Source organism: Mercenaria mercenaria, chromosome 14 (assembly GCF_021730395.1).
Source record: "Mercenaria mercenaria strain notata chromosome 14, MADL_Memer_1, whole genome shotgun sequence".
In the NCBI taxonomy this organism is placed as follows: Eukaryota; Metazoa; Mollusca; class Bivalvia; order Venerida; family Veneridae; genus Mercenaria; species Mercenaria mercenaria.
This window is the reverse complement of record NC_069374.1, coordinates 36,903,902-36,918,742: the sequence shown is the minus strand read 5'-3', so window position 1 is coordinate 36,918,742 and position 14,841 is coordinate 36,903,902. Positions and strand designations below refer to the sequence as shown.

Below are 14,841 nucleotides of genomic sequence, written 5' to 3'. Positions count from 1 at the left end.
TACACATATCCGAGACACCCAAAGATGGAACATATCTATAATTTCTGTATTCTGTACAACATGCTCCTGTTCCAAAAGCTAAGGTTCCCCTAAAGTTTCAGAAGAAACTAAAGGAGAGTGGTGGTCTAGCAGATAAGGTGTTGGCCGCTCAATCCCGGGGTTGTGGGTTCGAGCCCCACTAGGGTCACGAATATGACTTCTCATATGACACCAGTACTGGTTTTTCCAGGAAAACGAAATCCAGAGCGGTTCCAATAACCTTGAAGCTTTCATCACAATCGAGCTAAAAGAAATTAGTATAAACCAAGTAGAAACTAACTTAATTTTTTTTCTGGTTATTTTCTGATCAATTATTTCTGTATCTGAAGATCTGACTAAATTAAGTACACATCTACTGCAGTACTTCATAAATATTAAATAAACTATTTACTAGGCTTTTTCTCAGGTTCTGGTGGCAATCCGAATTCCAGTCCCATTCCAGGCAGTAAACTTTTGTTCTCTCCAAGAGGTACATCAGCATCTGTAATATATAACAAACTGGTTAAATTTACTGACAGAAGTACAGAAACCTGTTTCCTCTAGTAACTCAAATAAAAGGCACAAAGAACCGTCTTACTGTCTACTCTATTTTGGATTTCCAAGTATAAATTTTTGTACATGTACTGGCAAAAATGAAGTTCTTCTTAAAGCATTTTTTTATCAGCTCACATAGTTAAGGTCACACCCGCATGATTAAGGTCACAGATTCCAGTCACATGCTCCTCATCACTGCAAATTTAATACTCCCTCTAGGTCTAATTCCTTCCAATTCGGAACTACTGAGCTGGCTATGAGGAAGGACAGTTGAACCCTGAGCCAACAGATGTTCCAAGAAGCACCAGCTTCTAAGCTGGAAAGTTATCATGACATTCTCAACAATTTTGTGACTTAAATATCAAAATGATCACTTATAAAATCTGTAAGATTCTTTAGAAGCATAGAACACAGCTAACCAAAATAACATCAGACTTGGTTTTACTGAGTCGGTTAATAACAGGTAATGAAATATGCAACAATTTTCTCGCCCTTTAGAACCAGCTTTAATAATAGCCACATTCTATAGCAATAAAATCGACTACATGATCCCAAAGGACCAGGAAATAATACAACACTGAGTCAAAGTATAGGGAGACATTCGACAACCATTTCACGATCCTTAAAGACTGCTGGTGTGATAGATAAGCAAAAATATATTTCAGGTAAGTTCATTTTACTCCTTCATTACTGCCATATAGATTTCATTGATGTAACATTGTGTCATAAAGTAAAATTTGACGTGGATATTCAACAAGTCTGTTGTAGATTTACTCGGACCTATCTTGTATTGACTTTTTTTATTACACTTACCTATATCTAACATCTCACCGTCTGGACCTACAGCCATTATATTGAGGTTGTATTTATCTCTCATAGCATCTCCTGGTCGGTTTCGAGTCCAAAATTTCCTGAAATACAGGATCAGAAAACTGCATCACTCTGTAACAACAGTACATGCAAACAGAAACCCCATGGCGAGATATTTGTTTATCACCACCAGTTTTTTTCTCCACATTTAACAGAAATGCAAACAATAAACAGACATTTACATTTCTGTTGAGGACTTTGTATTGAGTTACAGCAGCATTACTGATACCATAAATCATCTGCAGAAATCTTCAAGGTAAAGCACCAACAACATAAATCATCTGCAGAAATCTTCAAGGTAAAGCACCAACATCATAAATCATCTGCAGAAATCTTCAAGGTAAAGCACCAACATCATAAATCATCTGCAGAAATCTTCAAGGTAAAGCACCAACATCATAAATCATCTGCAGAAATCTTCAAGGTAAAGCACCAACATCATAAATCATCTGCAGAAATCTTCAAGGTAAAGCACCAACACCATAAATCATCTGCAGAAATCTTCAAGGTAAAGCACCAACAACATAAATCATCTGCAGAAATCTTCAAGGTTAAGCACCAACATCATAAATCATCTGCATGTAGATTTATGCTATAAAACAAAGAACTAGATTACCAGACAACCTTAAGCAGATGATTATCATCATGTATAAGGTCTTGCCACAAGTGAGAGGACACATACAAGTATGAAAACACAACCTTTCTTATAGATTACATGTACTTACGTTGAATGGTCATTAGATGCAGAGGTGAGTATATGACCTAATGGATGCCATGCCAGATCCCAAATAATTGCCTCATGGGCTTCCTCTATAGCTCCAACCTCCTTCTCTGTTCTGTAAACAAAGCAATATAAAACAACACTGGTATTCCACTGAGATATCACTGACACAATACAAAGTAAAACCAACCTGCTGTCCAACTTGCAAGAAAACATCTTTTGAAATACTTACCATTATAGTAACAACAACGTTAATAGTAAGACTTCAAATTTATATGTCAAATTTTAGTCTCTTCCTAGCTAAGGCTTTCTTTACCGACTCAAGTTTAAATATCACATCAGTTTAAGTTTCTTTAATGTTATATGTAGTGTTTCAGATATATTTTGAAAGCATTCGTATTTCAATTCTAGGGATATCTTTTATGATAAGTTGCATTCAGCAGCTGAAATTTATCAAACAGAAATAGACATATGAAACTGAGAACTTAATTGCAGCACACCCTAAAGACTTGGTAACATATAATCTGGTTTGAGCAAATCTGTATACTGTCATATCATACTTATTTGGGGGAATAAATTTTGTTATTTTGTCAATCCCAATCATTAAATCCAAACAAATTTACAATTACCTTTCAACAAATTAATAAACATCATAGTTATTTTACCTTTAAAATCCAGAATCAACCAATTAATATTTCAATGAAACACTTTTTGCAATAACATACAAAATATTATGCCAATGATATTAAACGAGTTTACAATATGTAAAAGTCCAATTTCTAAATGGAGAAAGCTTGAAGCGCTAGAATCACACTCCACTGTGCATTACTGGAAATCTAGAGCTGGTCACCTTTTCAGCTGGATCAACAATGTCTATATATTTACCCAGCATTCCAGAACATGATAGCACCATCTGATCCTCCACTAGCAAACATCTGTTCATTGATAGGATGCCACGCCACAGCTGAAATACATCAACAAATATAGAAATTTGAACTATAAATCATTACATAAGCTGTCCATCAGACAGCACGCTCAACTTTTCTCAGTGCTTGACTATGAATTAGAGCTCTGCCAGTAAAATCTTTACAGAACCTTAACCAAAAAATTCTAAGTTTAAAAGGGGCATAACTCTGTCAAAATTCAAATCAGAGTTATGGGGATTGTTTCTCCTCGTGTAGACTTTGATAGCAGGTGTAACAATTTAAGTTTCAAGTCAAAAGCTTTGATAGTAACAGAGATATTTGATTTTATCAAAAACTTTAACCAACGGCAACAGTGACGCAGGGGTGAGTGCAATAGCTCTACTTTTTCTTCGAAAAGTCGAGCTAAAAATGTAAACATAATGCACTTTTAAACCAGCAAACAAGCAATTCTTACACCTAGTGTGTACATGGCCCAAATGCTCTATATAATATTTTAATGCTCTAATGTATATAATGTAAATAGCCACAATAATGCATGTAATGCAAATTGTCCAATTGCAATTTACACTATTATTATCAACTTTTAAAATGTGTTCTCTCGTGTGTGCACTATGAAGTATAAATCAAGTTATATTTGGTCTATCTCAACTTGTACACTATTTCACATAATTAACTTACATGTGGCCACTTCAAATTTGGCCAATCTCAACTCTAACATGGACTTTTGTTTTGTGAACACTATTTGACATAATCGACTTACATGTGGCCTCTTCAACTTTTATTTGGCCCATCTCAACTTTAACATGGACTTTTTGTTTTGTGAACACTATTTTACATAATTAACTTACATATGGCCTCTTCAACTTTTATTTGGCCCATCTCAACTTTAACATGGACTTTTTGTTTTGTGAACACTATTTTACATAATTAACTTACATGTGGCCTCTTCAACTTTTATTTGGCCCATCTCAACTTTAACATGGACTTTTTTTGTGAACACTATTTTAAATAATTAACTTACATGTGGCCTCTTCAACTTTTATTTGGCCCATCTCAACTTTAACATGGACTTTTTTTGTGAGCACTATTTTAAATAATTAACTTACATATGGCCTCTTCAACTTTTATTTGGCCAATCTAAACTTTAACATGGACTTTTTTGTGAAAACTATTTTACATACTGGTACTGATGATAAACCCGAACAGAAAATGAGGTTTTTTACCTGTAACTTTTTTATTTCTGCAAATTGAAATCAATGGTCGGTATCAAAATAAAGCTTAACCTTTGCTGAAAACTTTACATAATTCAAATTTATATTTAGTAAGCAAACTCACACGAAGTGAGGGCCTGAAAAGGGTATGTAAAAAGGGGACTTTATGAACGCTGACTGATGATAAATTCGAACCCTTTGTCATTTACAAAATTTTCTTGGTATTATTATATTGAAACTTTCCCCAAAAAGCTGCAACAGTCATTCCTGATCAAGTAATGAAAAGTTAACAAATGTCAGGCTTTCATGTTTCGACAGTGAGCATGCGCAAAAAACACCCTCTTCCCCAGTAATTTGGGATAAATATTTTTTATACAAATTTATGTAAGTCATTTATTTATACAGAATATTTACCAATTTTGTTTTTGTTTACACCAGTTGGAGTTGTAAGTGGAAACTATTAGATGGTGTGTTCAATTTTATAAATAACCGATTGCAATCGAATATTTCCAAGGTGTTCGACTTTATCATCTGTCCGGGTTTATCATCAGTACCAGTAATTAACTTACATGTGGTCTCTTCAACTTTTATTTGGCCCATCTCAACTTTAACATGGACTTTTTTTGTGAACACTATTTTAAATAATTAACTTACATATGGCCTCTTCAACTTTTATTTGGCCCATCTCAACTTTAACATGGACTTTTTTTGCGAACACTATTTTAAATAATTAACTTACATAATATTATGGCCTCTTCAACTTTTATTTGGCCCATCTCAACTCTAACATGGACTTTTTTTGTGAACACTATTTTACATAATTAACTTACATATGGCCTCTTCAACTTTTATTTGGCCCATCTCAACTTTAACATGGACTTTTTTTGTGAACACTATTTTAAATAATTAACTTACATAATATTATGGCCTCTTCAACTTTTATTTGGCCCATCTCAACTCTAACATGGACTTTTTTTGTGAACACTATTTTACATAATTAACTTACATGTGGCCTTATCAACTTTTATTTGGCCCATCTCAACTTTAACATGGACTTTTTGTTTTGTGAACACTATTTTCATAATCAACTTACATATGGCCTCTTCAACTTTTATTTGGCCCATCTCAACTTTAACATGGACTTTTTGTTTTGTGAACACTATTTTCATAATCAACTTACATGTGGCCTCTTCAACTTTTATTTGGCCCATCTCAACATTAACATGGACTTTTTGTTTTGTGAACACTATTTTACATACATGTAATTAACTTACATATGGCCTCTTCAACTTTTATTTGGCCAATCTCAACTTTAACAGGGACTTTTCGTTTTGTGAACACTATTTTACATAATCAACTTACATGTTGCCTCTTTCTTGTGTCCTTTGAAGACTTGAAGTTCTTCTTTCAGGTTTCTGATATCAAATAACTTCATAAGGTGATCTCTTGCAGCCGTCAACAGCCAGTTACCATTTCTATTCCACTTGATATCCATCACAGTAAATTTATGAGCATGTCTGAAATTATATTAAAAAATTCACATAATTCAAGTCGGTTTCATTAATGCTAGTCTGTATTTTGACACCTCTTAAGAGAAACTCTTCTCCATTAGGCAGAATTCTAATTTTACAGGCATGCAGTGATCCAGTACCAATTAAATGGGAAAAAGGTGTCTTCCTTAAAAGAAACAGGAGCTGTCTCATGACAGCATGCAAGCTTGTCAGTAAAACAAATTTTCTATCTAAGAACAGGAATATTGTACAGATTCTCATTTAAGGGTTATGGGACTTTATGCTGGGATCTTGTTCAATTGTACCAAACACCTGTGTGAAGTTTTCAACCAAGTACCTGCATCAGTTTTCAAGATAATTTCCATACAAAAATTTAGCCTGCATTTACCAATTTGGCCAAAATACAATTTCGAGTTATGGGACATGCATCTTTCACAATTTTTTAATCCACCTCATAACTTTATATCAAGTTTCAGTTCAATATCTACATTGACTTTGGAAAGAGCAACTGGTATGCAAAACTTCAACCTAGATTTTCTAGAATTTTTCTATTCAAGAAAGAGTTACTGAAATAAAACAAGTTTGGTCGCAATTCTTCATTCAGACTCCATAATTAAAGCTACAAAGCTGCCATATAATTTCCATTGTGGCAGTTTGAATTAAAACTAGAGATGCTTTTGAGAAAAGCGCATGTCTCCCACAACTGCCCCTATGAAAAATGTTAGTTTCTCTAGATGTTTTAGACGTGTGGATCCAATTAGATGGTCTGGATGAGTTGATCCAATCAGTAATTCAAGGGCCATAAATCAAAAGTGCCTGGGCAGATTTGGCTAGTTATCGAACTTGGGTAAGGTCTTATGGCCAAACACATTTTGTTCAAGTTGGTGAAGATCGGATGAGAAATGTTCGACTTAGAGAGCGACCAGAGTAAACAGACGGATTTTTTCGGTAATTCAAGGGCCGTAACTCTAAAATGCCTGGACCGATTTGGCTAGTTATCGAACTTGGCCGAGGTCTCATGGTCAAACACATTTTGTTCAAGTTTGGTGAAGATCGGATGAGAAATGTTCGACTTAGAGTGCGGACAAGAGTAACAAGAGGGCCCTAGGTCGCTCACCTGAGAAACACACCATAACACACTATAACAGTGTAAACATGTTTGACCTAGTGATTTCATGGAAAAATATATTCTGACCAATTATCATTAAAACTGGAGCAAAAATATTGAGTATAAGTAAGTATTTTCTTTGATTTGACCTAGTGACCTGCTTTTTGATCTTAGATGACCCATATTCGAATATGATCAATATCATCAAGATAATCATTCTGGCTTAATTTCAGGAAGATCAGTTGGAAAATATAGCCTCTATCGCATATACAAGCTTTTCCTTTGATTTGACCTGGTGACCTACTCTTTGACCCCAGAAGCCCCATATTTGAAATTGACATAGATTTCATCAAGGCAATCATTCTGACCAAATTTCATGAAGACCAATTGAAAAATACAGCCTCTATCACATACACAAGGTTTTTCTTTGATTTGACCTAGTTTTTGACCCCAGACTACCCATATTGGAACGTGACCTAGATTTCATTAAGGCAACCACTCAGACAAAATTTCATGAAGATCAGTTGAACATTTTTTGCCTTTATCGCATACACAAGGTTTTTCTTTGATTTGACCTAGTGACCTAGTTTTTGACCTGAGATGACCCATTTTCGAACTCGGCCTAGATTTCATCAAGGCAATCATTCTGACCAATATTAATGAAGATCAATTGAAAAATACAGCCTCTATCACATACACAAGGTTTTTCATTGATTTGACCTAGTGACCTAGTTTTTGACCCGAGATGTCCCATTTTCGAACTTGGCCTAGATTTCATCAAGGCAATCATTCTGACCAATATTCATGAAGATCAATTGAAAAATACAGCTTCTATCGCATACACAAGGTTTTTCTTTGATTTGATCTAGTGACCTAGTTTTTGACCCGAGATGACCCATTTTCGAACTTGGCCTAGATTTCATCAAGGCAATCATTCTGACCAATATTCATGAAGATCAATTGAAAAATACAGCCTCTATCGCATACACAAGGTTTTTCTTTGATTTGACCTAGTGACCTAGTTTTTGACCCGAGATGACCCATTTTCAAACTCAACCTAGATTTCATCAAAGCAATCATTCTGACAAATATTCATGAAGTTCAATTGAAAAATACAGCTTCTATCGCATACACAAGGTTTTTCTTTGATTTGACCTAGTGACCTAGTTTTTGACCTGAGATGACCCATTTTCGAACTCGGCCTAGATTTCATCAAGGCAATCATTCTGACCAATATTCATGAAGATCAATTGAAAAATACAGCCTCTATCGCATACACAAGGTTTTTCTTTGATTTGAACTAGTGACCTAGTTTTTGAGCCCAGATGACCCATTTTCAAACTTGGCCTAGACTTCATCAAGGTTATCATTCTGACCAATATTCATGAAGATCAATTGAAAAATACAGCCTCTATCGCATACACAAGCTAAATGTTGACAGACAGACGACGGACATTGAGCGATCAGCAAAAGCCGATTTTTCGATAATTCATGGGCCGTTACTCCAAAATGCCTGGACCGATTTGGCTAGTTATTGAACTTGGCCGAGGTCTCATGGTCAAACACATTTTGTTCAAGTTTGGTGAAGATCGGATGAGAAATGTTTGATTAAGAGTGCGGACATGAGTAAAAAGGCCAATTTTTCGATAATTCAAGGGCCGTAACTCCAAAATGCCTAGACCGATTTGGCTAGTTATCGAACTGGGCCGAGGTCTCATGGTCAAACACATTTTGTTTAAGTTTGGTGAAGATTGGATGAGAAATATATTCGAATTAGAGTGCGGACAAGAGTAAAAAGACTGATTTTTGGTAATTCAAGGGCCATAACTCCAAAATGCCTGGCCCAATTTGGCTAGTTATCGAGCTTGGCCTAGGTCTTATGGTCAAACACATTTTGTTCAAGTTTGGTGAAAATCGGATGAGAAATGTTCGACTTAGAGTGTGGACAAGCTTTGTGACACACACACACAGACTGGAGTAAATCAGTATGTCTCCCACATCACTGTGTGGTGGGAGACATAACTATACTAAACAACCAAAAGCTAGTACAGTTTAAGTTGAAAACACCGCATATCCATTGTGTAGTATATAATACTTACAATGTAGCAAGACTCTGTCCTGATTTGGGATCCCACAGTTTGATGGGTACCTGGTTATCTTTACTTCCTGATGCTATCAATGACTTCTGAGGATGCCAGTCCACACATTTCACATCTGCACCATGACCTAAAAACATCCAACAATGCAATGATGTGTGCTTTACACACATTAACATTAAACAGACGTATCGTTTTTTCAGCAAATTGTATCAATTCCCAAAACTAACAAGAGCTGTCTGAAAAGAACATCAACCCCAAACAGCAACATGTCTGAGGCAACTTGGCATGTAATTTTCAGCCTCACGATTAAAGTGATCTTTGAACTTAAAAACATCATCTTAATACAGGTAAATAAGCTATAACAGTTGACTGCTAGAAGCAACTTTGTTCTCTTACTAGTTCCTCCCAAAAAATTGATCTTTGACTTATCTAGTGACCATTGCCAATTAAATGACCATATACCAAAAACTTTCTCTGGAAACACTTTTCTGTTAAAAAGCCACTGACTTGGACGTATTGACCCCTCATATAAAGAATTCAAACAAGAGAGCCATAATAGCCCTAGATCACTCACCTGAGTTTCACAGACTGCTTGAACAATTTTGGTAGTGGTTGATGCATTGAAAACATCTGTGAAATTATTTCGAAATATGGCCAGTGTTTTCTGACAAGTAGATTTTTAACAAGAGGACCAATTGGTCCTAGGTCGCTCACCTGAGAACAGCTAGGACAAGGTACTTCTTTGATTTGACCGGTTGACCTATTTTTGACCCAAGATGACTCATATTTGAACATGACCTAGATTTCATCAAAACGATCGGCAAGATCAATTTCACGAATATTCAGTCTAAAGTGCAGCCCCTAACGCTTACAAAAGGCATTTCTTTTATTTGACTGGGTTACCCAAGATGACCTATATTTGAACCTGACATAGATTTCGCCCAGACAAACAGCCTGATAAAATTAAATGAATATCTAGTCTAAAATGCAGCGCCTAATGCGTACACAAGGTATTTCTTTGATTTGATCGGGTGACCTAGTTTTTGATCCAACATGAACCTGCCCTAGATTGCACCAAAAGAAACATTTTGATCAAATTCAATGAATATCCTGCTTAAAAGGCAACCCCATTTGCATAGGCAAGGTATTTCTTTGATTTGTCCAGGTGACCTTGTTTTTGACCCAACAGGACCCATATTTGAACTCGACCTAGATTTCATCAAGACAAACATTCTGATCAAATTTCATGAAGATCCACTGAAAAATGCAGCCCCTATTGCATACACAAGGTTATTCTTTGATTTGTCCAGGTGATCTAGTTTTTGACCCATATCTGGACTGAACCTACATTTCATCAATATCTATTTATTTATTTATTTGGGTTTTACGTCGAACCAACACGGTATAGGTTATATGGCGCCAAACAGGACTACAAATTTTGGTTTCATATCTCATTTAGGTCGAAATAAAAACATGAGGTATGGAATCAAAATTTGCATACCTGCTGGAATCACGGAGTTACAGCAAAACCAAGTGTTAAGACCCTATTAGTCGCCTCTTACAATCATGCAAGGGTAAGGCAGTGGTTCCAATTCTTTTCATACACAGATCGTCCCAGAACCACATGGGGCACATTTCATCAAAGCAAACATTTTCATCAAATTTCATGAACATCCTGCCTAAAATGCAGTCACAAAGTTTTCTTTTAATTTTACTGGGGGACATAGTTCTTGACTCCAGATGACCCCTATTTGAACTCGACCTAGATTTCATCAAGACAAACATTCTGATCAAATATCATGAAGATGCACAGAATAATGAAGCCCCTATTGCATACACAAGGTTATTCTCTGATTTGACCAGCTGACCTGGTTTTTGATCCAACATGACCCTGTTTTTCAACTTGACCTCGATTTCATCAAAGCAAACATTTTCATCAAATTTCATGAACATCCTGCCTAAAATGCAGTCACAAAGTTTTCTTTTAATTTTACTAGGGGACCTAGTTCTTGACTCCAGATGACCCCTATTTGAACTTGACCTAGATTTCATCAAGACAAACATTCTGATCAAATATCATGAAGATGCACTGAATAATGAAGCCCCTATTGCGTACACAAGGTTGTTCTTTGATTTGACCAGGTGACCTAGTTTTTGATCCAACATGACCCTGTTTTTCAAATTGACCTAGATTTCATCAAAGCAAACATTTTCATCAAATTTCATGAACATCCTGCCTAAAATGCAGTCACAAAGTTTTCTTTTAATTTTACTGGGGGACCTAGTTCTTGACTCCAGATGACCCCTATTTGAACTCGACCTAGATTTCATCAAGACAAACATTCTGATCAAATCTTATGAAGATGCACTGAATAATGAAGCCCCTATTGCATACACAAGGTTATTCTTTGATTTGACCAGGTGACCTAGTTTTTGATCCAACATGACCCTGTTTTTCAACTTGACCTAGATTTCATCAAAGCAAACATTTTCATCAAATTTCATGAACATACTGCCTATAATGTAGCCCCTACTGCATTCACAAAGTTTTACTTTGATTTTACTGGGTAACATAGTTTTTGACCCCAGATGATCCCTATTGGAACTCGACCTGGATTTCATCAAGACATACATTCTGATCAAATATGAATATAGTGTAAAATGCAGCCACTCCTGCTACACAAAGTTTTCTTTGATTTGACCTAGTTTTTGATCCCAGATTACCCATGTTCGAACCTGACCTAGCTTTCATCAAGGCAACCATTCTGACTAAATTTTATGAATATCCAGTGTAAAATGCAGTCCCTATTGTATACACAAATTGTTTCTTTGATTTGACTTAGTTTTTGATCCCAGATTACCAATGTTCGAACCTGACCTAGCTTTCATCAAGGCAACCATTCTGACTAAATATATGAATATCCAGTGTAAAATGCAGTCCCTATAATAATAAAATTATTGTAAACACAAAATTTTTCTTTGATTTGACCTAGTGACCTAGTTCTTGACCCTAGTTAACCCATATTTAAATCTGACCTAGATTTCATCCAGACAAACATTTTGATCAAATTTCATGAAGATCCGATGTAAAATGCAGTCCCTATTGCACATACAATGTTTTTCTTTGAATTGACCTGGTGACCTAGTTTTTGTCCCCAGATGACCCATATTCGAACTTGACCTAGATTTCATCAAGGAAATCATTCTAACCAAATTTCATGAACATCAATGGAAAAATACAGCCTCCATCACATACACAAGTAAATGTTGACAGACATTGAGCAATCACAATAACTCACCTAAATATATTCTTTACGCGCATGAAGGAAATACTGTATAAAAATTTGAAAAGTGGCTACCCCCTCGACCAAGTGAAATCTTTCACCAAACTGACCAAGTTACAAATTTATCATAGACTTTGAACAGACAAACATTCTGACAACTATCATGAAGATCAGGTATTTTTTATGTTCTCTATGATTTGTATAGTGACCTATTTTTTTACCTGAACAATCAAGGCAAACATTCTGACAAAAATTTTATGAAGATCAACTACGACTTGTGGCCTCTACACTATTAATTATTTGATCCTGTGACCTTGTTTTTGACCTTAGGTTTTGACTTAGATTTTATTTAGATAAAACATTCTTCAAAAGAGTTTGCAAACAAGGTTTTTGTATGATCTGACCTAGTGATCAAGTTCAAGATCTCAGATAACCCAATTTTGAACTTTACCTAAAATTCATAGAGACAAACATTCTGATTAAGTTTTACAAGGATCATATACATGTAGAACGTGTAGCCTCTACAGTGCCAACAAGATTTTTCCTATGATTTGACGTAGTTTATGACCTCAGGTAATCCAGTTTTGAAAGTGACTTAGAATTCACAAAGACTACTAGTATGACAAAGCTTTATGGATATCAAATTAAGAATGTGGCCTCTCAAGCATTAACAAGGTTTTTCTATTAGACCCAGTAACCCGCTATTTGACCTTAGGTAATCCAATTTTAAACTTATTCTATATCTAATGGAGAAAAACATGCTTACAAAGATTTAAGATTGTCAAGTAAAAAATTTGACCTCTAGAATGTTAACAAGGGTTTTCTATAATTTGATCTAGTGACCTAGTTTAAGACCTAAGACAACCCAGTACTTGTCCTAGATTTCGCAGAAACAAACATTCTGACAAAGTTTTATGAACATGAGGTACAAAATGTGTTGACAAGGTTATCATATTAGCTGACCTAATGACCTAGTTTTTTTTCCAGTAGCTAACTCATCTCAAGTTTTATTGAGGATAACATTCTGTACTGTTTTTTTATGTTTCCTTATGACAGCTCCACTTATAGCAGTGGTGTCAACTTTTTAATCTGTACTATTCTGATTCAATGTCACTTTACAATAATGTTTCAATCATGTAATGGTGTTCACTTAATCTAAATGCAACTCATTTTCTGCAAGTAACTAACAATTTCTCCCTATGAATGTGAGGTGGAAGATGAATGATTTCACACATGCTGCTGTTTTATGCCAGAGAGAAAATCTTCAATGCCTTTGGAATAGCACTTGTTGCCTCTGGTTTATAGTCTGATGCTCTTGGCATAATACCACATTTCAGAAATAATAGCAAAAATCAGTTAAGATGGTCCAGGTCTTCCTTTACTGTTGTATGGTATTTTTCTTAAGAATAATTGAGCCGTGCCATGAGAAAACCAACATAGTTGGTTTGCGACCAGCATGGATTCAGACCATCCTGCACATTTGCGCAGTCTGGTCAGGATCAATGCTGTTCGCTTTTAAAGCCTACTGGAATTGGAGAAACTGTTAACGAACAGCATGGATCCTGGCCAGACTGCGCAGCAGCGCAGGCTGGTCTGGATCCATGCTGGTCGCAAACCCATTATGTTGGTTTTCCCATGGCATGGCTCAATTTATTTTAACTATGTTCTGGAAATGTATATCCACAAACAGAAATGACCTTACATTTTAACATGCACAATAATACAAATTTCTAGTGTATTTTTTCATCTGTAGCTTAAAATTGTGTTTGCTATACAATATCTTTTCTTGAATTCAGAACTACATATATTACCATAGGAATAAGGTCAACATTTCGGACAAAAATTGTAATTCTATGGTGTAGTGGAATGAACTCAGCAGAAAAAAGATCCTGATATTTCCTTTTTTTGCAAAATTTCTTGTAAAACAAGTGCTTTAATCATGCTTTCTCATCAATGCATTCTGCATAAAATGAGATGGTGGGAAGGTTTGAAGATTGAAACAGTAAGTAGTCTAATGTTATGAGAAGAGCAAATAGGCATCTTTCTAGCAGACCATAACTGACATTTCACTAGGAAATATTCAACCTACTATTTTATATCTTCTTTTTATTTTTTAACTCTTAAGCCCTTGTAAAACGTAACTGACTTTCATTAAATAGCAAGATCTTATTTCCTATTGCATTTTACTTGGAAAAAAAAGTGATGAAAAAGACATATTTTTACAAGAATAAGGTCAGTTATACTGTCAAAAAATGTGCTTCTGTGATGTAGTGGAAAGAAAGAAAGTCCATGGTAAAAAGGTCTTTTTCTTCTTTTTTTTGCACAATTTAATAATTTACAACAGGTGCTTTTATCACATTTTTTTTTCACTTCTACAATGCATTTTGCATGAAGTTAGAGGATTTTCATGTTTATACTAATAACTATGGCAAGTTTTGCATGTTGAAACCTTAAGTAGTGTTTTCTTGTTCAGACAAGAGCAAACACAAATCTTTTTAAGGTAACATATAATCCTCAATTTTCTAATTTTTTTTGGTC

The 14,841-nt window shown here is 35.2% G+C and overlaps 1 protein-coding gene across 1 annotated transcript in view; it reads right to left on the bottom strand.

Moving 5' to 3' along the window:
* The window catches only part of LOC123527273 (pre-mRNA 3' end processing protein WDR33-like), a 52,538-nt gene that overhangs the window by 9,748 nt on the left and 27,949 nt on the right, over window positions 1–14,841 (bottom strand). Inside the window, exons 9-14 of the mRNA XM_045306626.2 lie at window positions 9,020–9,146; window positions 5,664–5,818; window positions 3,050–3,128; window positions 2,169–2,279; window positions 1,387–1,484; window positions 431–520 (exon numbers count right to left, since the gene is read on the bottom strand). Of these exons, the coding sequence (XP_045162561.2) occupies window positions 431–520; window positions 1,387–1,484; window positions 2,169–2,279; window positions 3,050–3,128; window positions 5,664–5,818; window positions 9,020–9,146 (660 nt within the window). The remainder of the gene's footprint in view (window positions 1–430; window positions 521–1,386; window positions 1,485–2,168; window positions 2,280–3,049; window positions 3,129–5,663; window positions 5,819–9,019; window positions 9,147–14,841) is intronic.